General features: G+C 33.9%; 1 protein-coding gene across 1 annotated transcript in view; it reads right to left on the bottom strand.

The window, feature by feature from the left end:
• LOC108906209 (adenylate cyclase type 10-like) overlaps window positions 1–17,631 on the bottom strand; it is an 84,717-nt gene that overhangs the window by 27,145 nt on the left and 39,941 nt on the right. Inside the window, exons 11-17 of the mRNA XM_023454818.1 lie at window positions 16,975–17,243; window positions 16,715–16,867; window positions 14,775–14,886; window positions 11,177–11,444; window positions 9,763–9,906; window positions 6,626–6,840; window positions 1,638–1,839 (exon numbers count right to left, since the gene is read on the bottom strand). Of these exons, the coding sequence (XP_023310586.1) occupies window positions 1,638–1,839; window positions 6,626–6,840; window positions 9,763–9,906; window positions 11,177–11,444; window positions 14,775–14,886; window positions 16,715–16,867; window positions 16,975–17,243 (1,363 nt within the window). The remainder of the gene's footprint in view (window positions 1–1,637; window positions 1,840–6,625; window positions 6,841–9,762; window positions 9,907–11,176; window positions 11,445–14,774; window positions 14,887–16,714; window positions 16,868–16,974; window positions 17,244–17,631) is intronic.

Genomic DNA, 17,631 nt, shown 5'->3' with positions numbered 1-17,631 from the left:
CGTTTTATACCGTTTTTTCAATCTCACGGCTTTGTTATTGCAAATTTGGTAATCGGACCACCGCCATTTTGTAGCTGTTTTTATTACGAACAAAATCATGTCCTAAGCATTTTTTCGTACAAAGTCATCCCGCTGAGTTATTTAAAGAAAACTACTAAAAAAAATTTTTTCCGATTAAATTGTTAATAACTTTTTTTCCTGATAAAATACTTTGTCAGCAAATTAGCCTGTTATTGTACTCATTATTTAAAGTAGACCTGTATAGTTATTTCCGAGTTATTAAGAAAATGTCACCAACACTAACTTTTCGGCCTCTGCCGACTGGAGTATGGATACAAATCGACATATTCAGCCAGTGGTTCAATCGCTTTCTTGAATATATTCACACAACTGCTGAAAGACCTATGCTTCTAGTATCAGACGGCCATCACATCCATAATTAAGTATAGTCTTTCCGATATCAATTGAAGAACCAAGAGGATGACAGTATGTACCAAGTCCGGTCGCTGACGCAGCAACTCGGCATTGAAATATTTGAAAAACTTGTTCCCATAGTTATTTAGCCATACCCATATGCAGGTCTGGTCGAACTAAACGTGGAGGTGGTGGAAATATATACGCCCAGTTGAAGAATGCGAGCGTGGGCAATAAATCTCAGCCGTTGACAAGTGGTCGACAAATTGCCTAGCAGGCAGTGCAGCAATGCGGAATTTGGTGTGATTCAGGTAATTTTAATTTATTATAGATACCTTCTATTAATCACTAATATTACGAGAACAATTTTTTTTGAAATTTTTGGCGGGGCGTAACTTTTCAGGGGAGAGTTTTTTCAAAAAATTTCATACAAAAGACCCCTATTAATTTTCGTCAGAGAATAGCCCCTTACATTTTTTCGGTGTTATTGAGATACACCCCCTATATTAGATATGATTGTCGCGTTTTCTAAATGTTTACTATTTTTTATTTATATGCGAAATTAATTATTTTACGCCCAAATTTTCGATACATATCTAATTTAACTGTCAATAAAATAATTTATCTGATATTAATGATCAAATTTTGCTTTATGAAGTTCATAAACTTGAAATCGTATATTATTTCACAAATTAGAGGAAATGGTCACATTATCAGCAACACATAATTCAATGAAAATCGCATTAATTTAAGATATTTCTCATTCTGCAAATTCTGAACAGTAGATTCCCCTTAAATTCATGTTACACTTTCGAAGTAAGGATAGTCACAAATTAAAGAATGGGAGAAATCTGAGACGAGTGCAATTACAATTTTATTTTTTAACTGAACTTTAAAATACTGTTTTTAAATTTTTTCCACGCACCTGCTTTCTGATGATCTTGTGCGCAACATTCTCTATATTTGATCTGACTAAAGAAAATGGTTACAAAATAGAAAATTTTCAGTTTCAATTTAGCCCATTTTTTATTAGATGTCTTGAGCAACAAGTTATCCAAAACAATCGACACTAAAATAACGTATATATTTGTAAAGCTGGCAGCTTCTTTTCCTTCGTCAGTTTTTAATTTACCACTTCAATTTATCACCTGGACGTTTCGATTTCTCATACACAGAAATTAGCCATCTTACTACTAATATTTAATTAACTATTTAATACTTACCAACACCAGACGCTCTTATGGAACTTAAGGCGGAAAGACTCGAAATTCTTATGTTATCTGATTTTAAAAGGGTACTTTTATGTGACGACACGATTGTGTTCGAGGTGGAAACTGCTCCCACTCCTGATGTCTTCTCTGTATGAGCGTCATTTGAATCCTGGCTGACAATAGAGGATTTCCTTTTAGTCCTAGGTCTTAATCCCTGTAATTGGCGTAGATAATTTTTAAAAATGGTGTACAGAATATGACTATTAACTAAGAAAAAAAACAAGAGAATATAAAGGGTGTCCCAAAAGTAACGCAAGATTTGAATTGTACGCCATTTTCATTCCGAAGAGTTGGCAGCATTGTGCAAGGTCGCATGTTGTAGTAAACACGTTACGGTTAGACAAAATGGAGTGGTATACGATGGATGAACATATGAAAGAGTGAAGATTGTGAGAATTCATTACAAATACAGAGAGTGTGTAGCTGAGATTGTGCGCAAATTATGTCGAATTTTCGGTAGAAGGAACGCCACCAGAAACAACTGTGAAAATATTAGCTGCCTTTCAACAAACGGATTCCGTTGCAAACAATAAAAAAACAGGTTGGTCTCGTACTACTGGCCGTTCACCCGAAAATACACGATGAGTGAGAGTGTGGCGGAAATTTTCGTAACCTCAGTGCGCCGTCAGTAACAACATTTGTATCTGCATTCCAGATTCAATTAACCCAGGAATTGAAACCAGACGAACATTTAATGCGTCGGACATTCGTTCATTGTATGTTGGAGTGGACGATGACTTTACTAAGAAAATCATCTTTAGCAACGAGGCACATTTCCTTAGTGGATATATGATCAAGCAAAACTGTCGATTTTGGGGCTGAAAACTATCATCTGGTCATTCAAGAACGACACCAAAAAGTGACAGCGTGGTGTGGATTTTACGTTTGGTGGTCCGTTCTTTTTTTAAAATGAGGCTGGAAATACAGAGAGATGCTTTTTGTAGCCTTATTTGGATGGCATGGATTTGGATGATATGTAGTTCCAGCAGGATAGTGCAACCTACCATACAGCACGTGAAATTATCCACTTGTTACAGCAGAAATTTAATAGACAACTCATCTCATGTAACATGAAATGATTTGGCCACCGAGATTATGAGATCTTACACCATGCGACTTTTTCCTGTGGGGATTAGTAAAGTCCAAAGTTTTTTCTATCCAAATGAATACCTACCATTCGTGAATTATCAACGGAATTATACCACAGGTATGCGAAAATGTGATTTCAGCGCCAACAGCTGTCAGTTTAATGTCACAAGATGGCCGCCATCCGTTCGTTCTAGGAAAATTGGAAATTTATAACTTTTGTGCGCCAATTTACTTAAAAGAAGCTAACGCTAAGGTGTCAATAAGTCTTTTGTATACTTTTTTCTCCCAAAAGAAAAATAACCTTTATCGAGCGTTTTGTGGGATTATACCACGGTGCCTACCATACATCTGTGGATAGAGTCAAAGTTGACATGAACAACAAAAGCGGCTTTTTCCTGTGGGGATTCGTAAACTTCAAAGTTTATTCTACTCAAATGAATACCATTTCTGAATTATCAACGAAATTATGCCACAGGTATGCGTAAGTGTGATACAGAATTTTCAAAAGAAGTCGAGTATGCCAAATGAAACATCTGTCCGATATCCTCTTTCCTATTTAAAGGCAGTGTCAGTCTTTAAAAACNCACGCTTGACCACAGGTTCCTTGGATGAAAATAAAACTATTTAGCCTAACTTACCTATATACAAAAGTGCACGCCTACTGAGATATAGCCTTCTAAATATAGAATATATAACTTAGATTTTTTCAAATAATTTGAAAACTATTTTTCTTAGAAACTTCAAATTTGGTACACTTATTTTTTTATATATGGGCAATGTAAATAAAAAATTTGGTGATAATACATATACAGGATGTTCTCTTTCTAGTGCCTGTGCGCCACTGGCTACCCCGTAATTTTTTTATGTGTGCGCCAACGAGGCCGGAATTTATATTTTTAAAAATAAGCACTATTTTAGAAGATTTTTTGCCTCTTACACAATTTTGATATCGTTTATGGATTTCGTGTAAACTAGGCATTTTTTATACATGAAATATAGGCAAAATTCCAATTTATAACTGCAGCCTCAAAGCAGGTAATAATAATGAAAAACGTCAGATTAAAATAAAATAACTACACATTTTTGGTCTTAGTGTTATCAATCAATAAAATAAAAATAAACACTAATATTTTAAATAAACAATATCAACTAATAATGTAAGAAAGTCAACATTAACATTTTAAATGAAATTAAATTGATATTTGTAATTAAATTAAAATAATATTACAGTAAATGCTCAAAGTGACTTCCTTGTTCTTAAACGCAAGCATTAGTTCTTCGAGAATTAAAATGAATTTTATTCAATAATTGTACAGGGTGGGCAAATAAGCGAGGTAAGCGGCTGTATCTCAGAAACTAATGATCGGATTTGAATTGTACGCCATTTTCATTCCGAAGAGTTGGCAGCATTGTGCAAGGTCGCATGTTGTAGTAAACACGTTACGGTTAGACAAAATGGAGTGGTATACGATGGATGAACATATGAAAGAGTGAAGATTGTGAGAATTCATTACAAATACAGAGAGTGTGTAGCTGAGATTGTGCGCAAATTATGTCGAATTTTCGGTAGAAGGAACGCCACCAGAAACAACTGTGAAAATATTAGCTGCCTTTCAACAAACGGATTCCGTTGCAAACAATAAAAAAACAGGTTGGTCTCGTACTACTGGCCGTTCACCCGAAAATACACGATGAGTGAGAGTGTGGCGGAAATTTTCGTAACCTCAGTGCGCCGTCAGTAACAACATTTGTATCTGCATTCCAGATTCAATTAACCCAGGAATTGAAACCAGACGAACATTTAATGCGTCGGACATTCGTTCATTGTATGTTGGAGTGGACGATGACTTTACTAAGAAAATCATCTTTAGCAACGAGGCACATTTCCTTAGTGGATATATGATCAAGCAAAACTGTCGATTTTGGGGCTGAAAACTATCATCTGGTCATTCAAGAACGACACCAAAAAGTGACAGCGTGGTGTGGATTTTACGTTTGGTGGTCCGTTCTTTTTTTAAAATGAGGCTGGAAATACAGAGAGATGCTTTTTGTAGCCTTATTTGGATGGCATGGATTTGGATGATATGTAGTTCCAGCAGGATAGTGCAACCTACCATACAGCACGTGAAATTATCCACTTGTTACAGCAGAAATTTAATAGACAACTCATCTCATGTAACATGAAATGATTTGGCCACCGAGATTATGAGATCTTACACCATGCGACTTTTTCCTGTGGGGATTAGTAAAGTCCAAAGTTTTTTCTATCCAAATGAATACCTACCATTCGTGAATTATCAACGGAATTATACCACAGGTATGCGAAAATGTGATTTCAGCGCCAACAGCTGTCAGTTTAATGTCACAAGATGGCTGCCATCCGTTCGTTCTAGGAAAATTGGAAATTTATAACTTTTGTGCGCCAATTTACTTAAAAGAAGCTAACACTAATGTGTCAATAAGTCTTTTGTATAGTTTTTTCTCCCAAAACAAAAATAACCTTTATCGAGCGTTTTGTGGGATTATACCACGGTGCCTACCATACATCTGTGGATAGAGTCAAAGTTGACATGAACAACAAAAGCGGCTTTTTCCTGTGGGGATTCGTAAACTTCAAAGTTTATTCTACTCAAATAAATACCATTTCTGAATTATCAACGAAATTATGCCACAGGTATGCGTAAGTGTGATACAGAATTTTCAAAAGAAGTCGAGTATGCCAAATGAGACATCTGTCCGATATCCTCTTTCCTATTTAAAGGCAGTGTCAGTCTTTAAAAACATGAAAGAACTTTGTCAACTTTTTAATTAATAACATCTTTTTTGCTCATATGAAATCCTCCGTTTCTTTTGGGGCATCCTTTACTATTCTTAGTAATAAATAATCCGAAAAGTGTGCCCTATTGAATTCGGCCTATCATAAGGCAGTTGAAGAGAACAAAAAAGTGTTGCAATCGATAATTTCAACTCGTGAGCGGCTTGTGACAGGCAAAAACTCAGACGAAGGAATCATTCGTATTTTATGTGTACCTTATGAAATCCGTAGTAAATGTCCTGCAATCAAAAGCTGGTGATGTTAATAAGATGCTCGTAGTATATCAAGTGAATTATGTCGGTTATCACTTCCCACCGTGATGCCGCCGAAGAACATATATAAATTGGCCACGCAAAGAAAATCGGTGAAGCCCACAGAAGAAGACTTGTTAGGAGGCAGCAACACTGCTCTGATCGCACCAACTACTAGTCTCACCGAGTTCTTTAACAGGTCTATATTTATTCCAAATTTAGATTCTTTCCATAACTCACTCGAATTTCTTTTTCTGATGAAAAGACTTGCACCCCTACCTCATGAACACATTACAGGAGTTAAAAAACACAACAAAACAAATTACCTGAACTACAAATCGAGATTAGTGCAATATGTGGAAATAATATAATTTGGCAAGCACTAATAATTCGTCTTGCAACGAGAAAATTGGTGGAAAACAACAAGCATTTGAAAGAAACATTTTTTGAGGATAAAAGAAAATGGTGTTTTGTTTAATGTTTTACATTTTAAGAGTTTAAGTTTACGTATGTAGGTAATATTAGACTTTGAAAATTTATAAGGATTTCATCATTTCATTGCCCATGTCGGAAATTTTACTTATGGCCCAGGCGTAGACAAAAATGCTTATTTCACTTTTCTGCGAATTATTGCAGAGATAAGATGTATCTAATTCGCTCCCTGATAGGTCAAAACCTTGCCTATCCCTGCTCATAGATCTGACTATGTCCTTGAATAGAGACTAAATCTAAAGAATAATATAAAAGTTTTAAGTTAAAAAAGTGGGACTTATTTTGTTACTTACATCATCGAATTTTCCGCTGCCTAAGTATCTGGCAAAGTATCCACTACCACAAGCCCGGCATCTTCTCGTTTCCTTTTCCATGTACCGTATAGCTTTCGCGTGGAATTCTCTCTTCTGATTGTCTGTCAAGAGATTGTATGTAGTCTCCCGAAATTCCGAAGATCGGAATCGCATGTAACCACATGAGGCGAATTTGGGCAGGTCTATACAGGTATCTGTACACAAATTATTATTGCAAATAGAAGAATTTTTGTAATTATCTCTAATGAGGCAAATCGTTGCTTAAATTGTTACAATAAGGTGTTAAGAGTAATACAAAGACAATGATAAATGCATAATTAGTCATAGAAGGCATCAATCGTAATCCCCCTGAATCCTGACGACGTACAAATGTCAAAATTTATAGGCAAACGTCAGCCCTTACTTTGACTTATAGCGTAGTTTATAAACAAACCAGGGTGTCCCTAAAATGGATTACAACGCTTGACCACAGGTTCCTTGGATGAAAATAAAACTATTTAGCCTAACTTACCTATATACAAAAGTGCACGCCTACTGAGATATAGCCTTCTAAATATAGAATATATAACCTAGATTTTTTCAAATAATTTGAAAACTATGTTTCTTAGAAACTTCAAATTTGGTACACTTATTTTTTTATATATGGGCAACGTAAATACAAAATCTGGGGATAATACATATACAGGATGTTCTCTTTCTAGTGCCTGTGCGCCACTGGCTACCCCGTAATTTTTTTGTGTGTGCGCCAACGAGGCCGGAATTTTTATTTTTAAAAATAAGCACTATTTTAGAAGATTTTTTGCCTCTTACACAATTTTGATATCGTTTATGGATTTCGAGTAAAATAGGCATTTTTTATACATGAAATATAGGCAAAATTCCAATTTATAAAAAATAATTTATAACTGCAGCTTCAAAGCAGGTAATAATAATGAAAAACGTCAGATTNGTGATAATACATATACAGGATGTTCTCTTTCTAATGCCTGTGCGCCACTGGCTAGCCCGTAATTTTTTTGAGTATACGCCAGTGGGGCCAGAATTTATAATTTTAAAAATAAGCGTTATTTTAGAAGATTTTTTGCTCTTGCAAAATTTTGATATCGTTTATGGATTTCGAGTAAAATTAGCATTTTTTATACATTAAATATAGGCAAAAATTCCGATTTGTAAAAAATAATTTATAACTGCAGCCTCAAAGCAGGGAGAAATAATGAAAAAGCGCCACATTAAAAAAAATAACTACACATTTTTAGTCTTAGTATTATCAGTCATTAAAATAAAAATCAACACTAATATTTTAAATAAACAATTTCAACTAATAATGTAAGAAAGTCAACATTAACATTTTAAATAAACCTAAATTGATATTTGTAATTACATTAAAATAATATTACAGTAAATGCTCAAAGTGACTTCCTTGTTCTTAAACGCAAGCATTAGTTCTTCGAGAATTAAAATGAATTTTATCCAATAATTGTACATTACCTCTCATAACATTAATTTCATGTTGTATTCTTTCCCATTATTCGTTTTCTGTATTTACTGAAAAGTTATAAACTGTGGTCCTCAACGCTCCCCAAAGGAAATAATTACATGGGTTTAGGTCCGGGGATCGAGATGGCCGTTTTAAAGGGGCATTATTTCCTCTACCTATCCACCTGTTAGGATAGTAACCTTGTAATAACTGGTCTTTGAATATCTCTCTATTCTATTAACTCTATTAACGGAACTTTTTGAACCCCAACATCTACCGCCAAACGCCTTATTATTACTTGAGGAATTTCTTCGACCCTTTCCAAAATTTGATCCTCCAGCTGAATAGTTCAGGCCGTACGTTTATCCACGATTTAATGTTACAGGTAAAAAACGTCCTGTTTCCCGAAGGCGTCTCTCCGCATTAGCAAATGTTTTGTGATTTGGAATTCTTGGATTAGGAAATCTTTCAACATATGTTCAAACAGTAGCACAACAATTTTTTTCACAATAACCCAAAACTAATAACATATTAGTTTGTTCAGCAAAGGTATAAATTGCAATAAAAAACAAAGTAAACTAAAATTAAATCACACCTAGCTTGACACCTTCGAGCATAAACTCCTAGAGGCAGCCATCAGTGCTGAGAAAGCGCGACTGGTGTGCGAGAGAGAAAGGAGAATAAAAAGACATGCTATCTCTCTCGCTNTTCTTCGACCCTTTCCAAAATTTGTTCCTCCAGCTGAATAGTTCCGGCCGTACGTTTATCCATGATTTAATGTTACAGGTAAAAAACGTCCTGTTTCCCGAAGGCGTCTCTCCGCATTAGCAAATGTTTTGTGATTTGGAATTCTTGGATTAGGAAATCTTTCAACATATTATGTTCAAACAGTAGCACAACAATTTTTTTCACAATAACCCAAAACTAATAACATATCATTTTGTTCAGCAAAGGTATAAATTGCAATAAAAAACAAAGTAAACTAAAATTAAACCACACCTAGCTTGACACCTTCGAGCATAAACTCCTAGAGGCAGCCATCAGTGCTGAGAAAGCGCGACTGGTGTGCGAGAGAGAAAGGAGAATAAAAAGACATGCTATCTCTCTCGCTTCGCGAGCTGGATTGGTCGGTGCGTGCTCCCCTCCATGCCAATGACTCTCCTGCACCTAAGCCCCGATCAATCAGCTCGCGGAGCGAGAGAGATAGCATGTCCTTTTATTCTCCTTTCTCTCTCGCAGTCGCGCTTTCTCAGCACTGAAGGCTGCCTCTAGAAGTATATGCTCGAAACTTGACACTGAACCTTAATTATTGTTATGAATTTGTTTCCTTTTTATATGGCACCTCGTACTCATGTATATGTATTCTCACCAAATTCTATATTTACATTGCCCTTATATAAAAAAATGTGTATATCAAATATGGAGTTTCTAAGAAAAAAAGTTTTAAAATTATTTGAAAAAAAACTAGGTTATCTGTTCTATATTTAGAAGGCTTAGTAGGCGTGCACTTGTATATAGGAAAGTTAGGTTAAATAGTCTTATTTTCATCCAAGGAAACTGTAATCAAGCGTTGTCCATCCTTTTTAGGGACATCATGTATAATTTTTCTAGTATTGAATCTATGATTACAACTACTAACCATCGATAATCAATCCAATACAGTCACACTTCACAGATAAATCTTCATTGGGATCTATCAATCTATCTTTAAAACTGAGGCCACCTTCTAGGAAATTTCCCCTTGCGCAGCATAGCACTTGGATTTCAAATAGCTTTTGCACGGCTGTAAAATAATAACAATTTTTGTATTCGATAGCCAAAATAATTTTCTACGTTTGCTTATATTTTTGTAGTAAGTGGATGGTACAATTTTTACATTTAATTTCTACAAAATAACACCGTTTTCATAATGTATTTCAGACATTTAAAAATCCCCATTAGGTATGTTTTAGAAGAAGTAAATTGTTTCAATTTATTTTCGCGAGTCGGCAATTATATTTTATAGTTATTATTTATTAAAGTCCAGTTATTTGTGTAAAACGATAATAATAATTGCATAAAAAAATTCGTTTCAATGTTTGATGGTATTATTATACAGGGTGAGCCAAAAGTACGGGAATAGCAGGATATCTGGGAATATTCAAAAGGTAGGGTAAAGGTAAAGCACTAGGGGTTTAGGATTTTTCCCTGGCTATCCGATGGTGAACTTGAATTTTACGTAAACCACGACCTTCAAGATAATATTAAAGTTACGAGAATTTTTTTAAAATGAGACCCCATAATTTTGACCCCGGAAAATGTTACGTTCGGGTATGACCTTGAAATGACTATGAATGTCATGGTGCAGGTCAGATTCAAGGTCACCATCGGATAACCAGGGAAAATTCCTAAACCCCTAATGCTTTACTTTTAATCTACCGCTTGAATATTCCCAGATACCCTGCATTCCGGTACTTTTGGCCCACCCTGTATTTAAGTTGATATGACCTAGAGGGCGTAGTTAAAAGAATATGTTATGTATAAAAATAATATGTTGTTGTTAAAGTACAAATAAACATTTTTGTAGCAACAATATAATTCTATCCATAAATTGGAATAGTTGCTTAAATCATTTTATTTACGTATTTCTTTTTTGCTAAACATATTTAACGGATTTTGAAATACATTTAATATTTTCTGACATGAGCGTAACCAAGAAAGGGTAGGAAGTTGTTACAGCCTCAACCCTAGACCAAAAAACTGAAAAGCTTGCCTGATGTTCCGAGATGGCTAATAATGTAATTTTAAAATACACGAATCTATAAATAGAGTTTAAATGTATTTTTCATTCGTAATAGAAGGTGCCTTTACAAGTTCGCCCACTTAAATTACACGTTATCATAAGCAAATTTTTTTAACAAAAGTCACAATTTTCCATAAAATGAAAAACAAGTAATTTTTTCTTTTTGCAGGTCAATCTGTGGCTTGTAATCATTTAGGAAAGTACTGAATACGGAAAAAAAAAACTTATTTGTGCCACATCTTCTGAAATAAACCAAAAAAAAATGCAAAACCTAGAGATGTTAGTCTGGAGGCAGTCGATGACATGATGTACAGCAGCATATCTCTCGTAAAGATATCCCCAAGTATGGAACTGCACTTGAGAAGGAGCTGCTCGTAAGACGTAAGCGAGTCGAAGGTTTTCAAGATGACGACATTCATGTGCTGCTCGGGCACCACGTCCTCTGGGTTTAACTGTGGATTTAAAACGCATATCTGGGTGACCTTTTCTTTTTTGTAATCCTCGAATGCCTTTGACACTGTCAGATCTGGATAGCTTTCCTAAAAACAGAATATTTTGTTAACCATGTCGATATTAAATTTTAAAATAATGCGGATGATTTTTAAACCATTTGTTATTCTCCACATTCCGTAGTACCTAATTATAATTAATTAAGTTAAAAGGTAAATCCGGGGATCTTCATGTTCGCTACTAAAAACACTTATTGCTTTTCCGTTCTTCATTAGAAGTTATTCTTTAATTCTTTCTTTGTTTGGTTGGGTAAAGATGTTGTAAGCGATAATTTTTTTTCAGAGAGTATCATTCTTGTATACCCATAATCCCCCAATTTATCCTTTTAGAATTGTTCAACTTCATATAATGCAGGATGGAGAAACGAATCGAATCATTTTCTATTTCTTCTCGACTATCTTGAAATTTTATTTTGCTCTTCCGAATAGCAGCGGATTCTTTGGCACAGAATTGTAAAATTACGAATTTTATTATTTGAAAATGTTTAAAATAATGAAATAATGCCTCTAACCATGTCCCCCATCGTGTAAGAATGGGTTATGGAGGTTCTAGAATGCCAGGTCACTGCTGATGGAATTGATGAATACGTTTCGAGGATTTGAGAAACACTGCCTTCTTGGTCTGTGCAATTAATCCATCTACATTTGGGTAACAGCGACGAATTGTTTCTACTACAAGAAGTAATGCGTGCAGAAACACTTGTTTGTTAGTACCACAGAGCACCTCTAGAGTGTACGTTTCATATCCCAAAGCATGGGAACCGATTAAGCCAATTTGCGGGGAAGTGGTGTGTGTGAAGTAAGCTGACCGCGCATACTTTGATCAGGTCCGGATTAAACAGTATTTTTACACTTATGACAAATACTCATTTTTCAAGTTTGGAATTCAGAAAATAATATATTTTAATGTTTTGTTTAAATAAACCTACAAAATAATTTAAATATATTTATTGTCCTCACAAGTTCTTATCCATATTTTTAAAATAAATTCACATTAAAAAAGTTTTTTAATACATGACACACAATTTTATTTTTCTGTAGCTTGGGTGTACTGTTTTTATAGTAGTTATTAAAAAAATATATTATTATTTCTATTTCTAAAATTGTCATTTTTCTTCATTCCTAGCGCGGCGGCGCGGCGTGGTGTTCCCTCAGCCACCCTTCCGTACGTTAATGAAATCGAACTAGAAATGTCGTGCCTTATTTATAACATTTAATTCGAGTCTCCTATAAAAAGTTGGATCCCTTTAAGGAGCGGGGTGGAAATCGTCTTATTGTCTGAGAAAAAAATAAATTTTGGGTCGCATACAGTAGTAATGAAAAGAATCTATGTTTTTTATCTTCGATTTTTTCATAACTAAAAGAAATATACTTAAATCTCTTTGTATTATAACTAGACATCGGAAACTTTGTGGAGACAATCAAATAAATAAATAGTAATCTATATTATGCTAGTAAGCGGCAATATGGGTAAGCTCTATGCCGCTCTATGCTCACAATGCACAATGCTAATGACAGCCAAAAATGGATTGACAATCGTTACGAGATTTGAGCACAATGAACCATAACACAAGGGTATTTCATTTATACAGGGTGTCCCAAAAGTGACGCCCGTCCTTCTGGGATTTGATTAAGGCAACGAGCAGACAAAAGCAAATCGAAAATCAAGAGTGGAAAATTTTCCGATAGTTTTTCTTTATTGAGTCATTCAAAAAAATATTCAAAAAACTAAAAAAGTGAAAATCCATTTTTTTTCTCAAAACTGAGGTCTGTGCTTATAGGATTTTAATCAGAGGACTGACTCGGTTGCTCTATTACTTCGATAATAACAGCCTGAATAAAAACTACTACATTTTCAATATTCCTATAATTTTGCTGCAATACAAAGAATTATTGTTTTTTTCACAGCTTAGGAGAATGACGAGTACTTTGTCAACTGAGCCAAGTTTACTTTCCACTCATACATTACTTACTTATTTTTTGATAGCTTTTGAAGAATAAAATAATAGAGATTAGTTGTATTGAAACGAAGTGATCTAGTATGCTATAGCAATAATAAATAAATTATTGGTTTCAACATAATGGAGTTCCGTCACATTATGGTTTACGAGTAAGAAATTACATGAATCAAAACTTCCCAGACAGATGGATTGGAAGAGGTGGACATATAACATGGCCTTCTAAATCATCAAATCTGAATAGATGTTTTCTTTTGAGGTTATTTAAAAGAAAAGATTTACAGCGAACCTGTTGTAAATCCAGAAAATGTACGAGTAGTAACCCGTATGTACGCTGCTGTCGCGTTAATAGACCAAGAGATGCTACAAATGGTTCGTGCTTCAATGTTCAATCGTGCCAATATTTGTCTTGAAGTAGAAGGCAACTTATTTGAACACCTTTTGTAAAAACAATTTATATTATTTAAGCTCATTATGTTTTTAGTTTATAAGTTTCTTTCCTCTCCGTTTTATAAAATTGTTTTATTATTAGAATGTTTTTCTCTATCCCTTTTAGGTTAAAATAATTCCTTACACCCAGGTACTACCGATAATCGGAAACTATACTTATCTAATTGGTTATAAAGTGTTGGCCCCCATAGGCATAGACCTCAGTTTCCAGACGAGAATATTGGATTTTCACTTTTTCATAGTTTTTTGAACAATTTTTTTGAACATTTCAACAAAGAAAGACAATCGGAAAATTTCCAACTCTTGATTTTCGATTTGTTTTTGTCCCCTTAATCAAATCTCAGAAGGACGGGCGTCACTTTTGGGACACCCTATATATTTATTTCTCACACACTGCCCATCCAACTAAATTCATGCTATAATTTTAGAAAAATGTTTTTGAAATATGTCAAATTTACATATCTTGGTTTAACTTGAGCTTAATCCAATTATTATTTTTTAAGGGCTATACCAAATTTCTACACCAATGATTTTATGAATTTATTGTAATTATATTTTCATAAAATTATATTTATTCAATTAAATTATAGGCCAATGTCAGACAGCTTTTAAGATATTTGCATAAATAGATAAACTATGATAAACAGAAATATATAAAAAATATTCTCTATCCTAAAAACAAGTATCACTAGACCATAGGGTTTAAAGATACCAGTTAATTAATTTTGTACCTAAAATGGTCCAATGAACAACCTCGTAAAATTATAAAAGATCTTAGAAAGTATTCTAAATATAGATAATATCTGCATGCATGCTTTGTTGAAATATAAAATAAAATAAAAAGTTAAACATATGGAAATAATTGAAGTCAGTTATCTTCAACATAATTTCAATAACTTCAATAAAAATAAACAAATTTTTTAAACAAGTGGTAAATCTGTATGATTCTTACCCTACAGCTGTCCACAAATATCTTCCATCTGTTTAAAGTCACATCATCCTTTTTGGAAAGTGTCTTCTCTTCCATGACCTCCATCCACAAATCTATTTCTGCTTGTGATAATCTTCAGAATGGTAACAAAAATTCATTTTAATTCGTCATTATCAAGTTATGAATTCCAAAATATTTATTATAAATCAAATGTAATCCATGTAAAATACCCAAGCTTCGAAAACCAAAATCAGTAGCTAAGTTCTACAAAGTAGTGTTGTCACACAGAAAATTTTAATTCCGAATACAAACAATATGACTCCTTATGGTGACATAAATAGCGTTGGTATCCAAAAATGTTTCGATGACAAAGTGATTCACATGAATATTCATTAAAATCTGAACGACTTCTATAATATAAAGAATTTCCCAGTCACTAGATGAGATATATTTTTAAAATAAAAGTCAAGTAAACTATATTTAAAAAATTATGGTGCTCTAAATAATTGGGATATTTCGAAAAAAATGTATATGACAAAAAACATTGACAAATGACTTTACTTTTAGATATTCATATTTGTAATGTTCCTGCAATGAATAAAACTTGCAGAATGTATCCATCTTTTTTTGTTTCCAAGTAATCAGCCTGGAGAGTTTTAGCTTAGCCACCCTGTACACCTTCTTCATATAAAGTCTTGGAATTGAAGAGTTACTTGCATAAATCACAAGAAAAAAATCAAGTTTGGTGGCCAATTTTTCGGCTCATTTGTCACTCTCGCCCAAAGTAAATCCTTTTGAAATAATGATTTTTATTGCAAAAGTGAAAATGCAGAACTTTCATTAAATAAATAAACAGTTTTAGGTCACATTGGAAACTGAATAAAAAATAGTATTTATTACTATATTAACCAGCACAATTTAAAATGAAAAATAAAATAATAAAAAAACGTTCTTAAAAAACAGTTTCCTGTTAACAAATCTCGGAAACTAGTGGTATTTCGAATATTGTGATTAGAAAAGTGGCTCAGAATTTAATTACATTTCCACTATTCAAAGCTTCTGTCATTGGAAAATATCTTTGTATTGCACCGCCATCTATGCTACTGGGAAGATTAATATCATTTACACACAGAAATTATTTATATGTACTACACGAGTAGTTTTACAGAATTTCATCTTTCGAATTTCCTCCTTGGACTTCCTCATAAAGATTGTGCCAATCGGCAGAGCAATGAATGAATAAGAGGTTGCTTCATCTGTTATGGGAAGTATCAACATCATCAGTCATCACATAATTTCTGACTAAAGAAAAGACCAAGGAAGACAAAGGTGTCTTCCAACGACGCAGGACTCAACGAATATACTAGCTCATAAATCAAGCTGTTGTTCTGTTTCGACTTCATCACACCTGGCGCGAATTTCAAGGTTTATCTTGCCACATGGAAAATTTACTTATAATCGATATGCTTGTCTTGAACTACTATTGCCAACTAATAGAACACCTTGTAGTCGGAGGAAGACTTATCTAAACCAATTCTTATATCGAAGTCTTTGACAACATTAGGCAAATTATTGGAATGCCTTATAAATATTATCATTATCATACAATTATTATTTAAGCCCACTGTTTTCTAATTGGATTAGATAACTAAACTTCCTATTCTTTGAGAAAATGCATTTCGTATAAGAAAGTTATGGAGAAAAACAATACACAAACGTATTTTTAATTTTCTGCAATACATTTAAACATGCGGCTTATATTGATTATCGTAGTATAAATCTAGCTAAATTGAAAAAGGAACAAATATTATTTTAAGCAATAAATATGGACTGAAAAAACCTTAGTAAAAAATTGTGAGGAACACTTCCCAAAACGCATTTTTTAAATAAATAAAACGAATGTCGTATTTCAGTTTGGCATGATATTTTAGAAACACTCTGTATATCTATAGTTTATGTACCTCATTAGCATGTATAGGGGGGGCATGACCATTCCTGAATTATAAGCGTCAATTCTTTTCATTTCTTTAACATCAATTCCACCAGACTGCACTAAAGTCACTAGAAAACTCTCGATCCAACCCGGATTACCATTACTTTTGACTTGAACCATTCTAGAATAAAAAAGGATATTAAATAAACAAATAAAATAAACACCAACTGCTTCGACATTAGCCAATGCGCGCGGAAAATAAAAAATAATAAATAGAGCAACAATTACTTTTCTAACTCCGGTGGAATTCCCTCTATACCAAGCATCTGACAAACTAACCCGACATGAAACCACTTGTCTATCGGTTTCAGTGTGATAATCTTTATGCTTTCGTTCTTCATTACTTGGAGAGCGTAGGATGTTAATTCTTTCTGTGTACCCATAGTGACCAGTATGAACAACAAACGTAAGTCTAACAGAACTTGAAGAAGCATCCAAGATTCGTCGTCTATATAGTCAGCATCATCTACCGCTATGATCCAAAATTTGGTAAAGCACTGTAAATGACCAATTTATTATTCAGTGTAACAGCCCAGTAGCCACAAATTTTCAAAGTTACTTCTCTTCAAAGTAACATGTTATTTTAAATATTGAAATTAAAACACTTTCTGAACAATTACTCAAGAACTATATATACAGGGTCGGAAAGTCCCCATGGTTCATCGGCCGTTACCTGAGAGCGATAAAGAAAGTCATAGAAATCCGTGCGATAGAGAAAGATGGCTATCTTCTTCTTCTTCATCATCTAGTGGTTGGTCCTTTAAAAAGTCCCATAGCACTGCGGCCTAATTAGGCCTATTGTGCGTCCCACTACTAGTCCTATTCAGCAAGTAGATTTGTCCTTTTTACAAAGTCCAAAAGCTTCCTTGCTGACACTTCTCTCAG

Source organism: Anoplophora glabripennis, unplaced genomic scaffold, assembly GCF_000390285.2.
Source record: "Anoplophora glabripennis isolate ALB-LARVAE unplaced genomic scaffold, Agla_2.0 scaffold390, whole genome shotgun sequence".
Taxonomy (NCBI): Eukaryota; Metazoa; Arthropoda; class Insecta; order Coleoptera; family Cerambycidae; genus Anoplophora; species Anoplophora glabripennis.
Note: the sequence above shows the minus strand (reverse complement) of the source record. Positions and strands in the feature narration are given on the sequence as shown.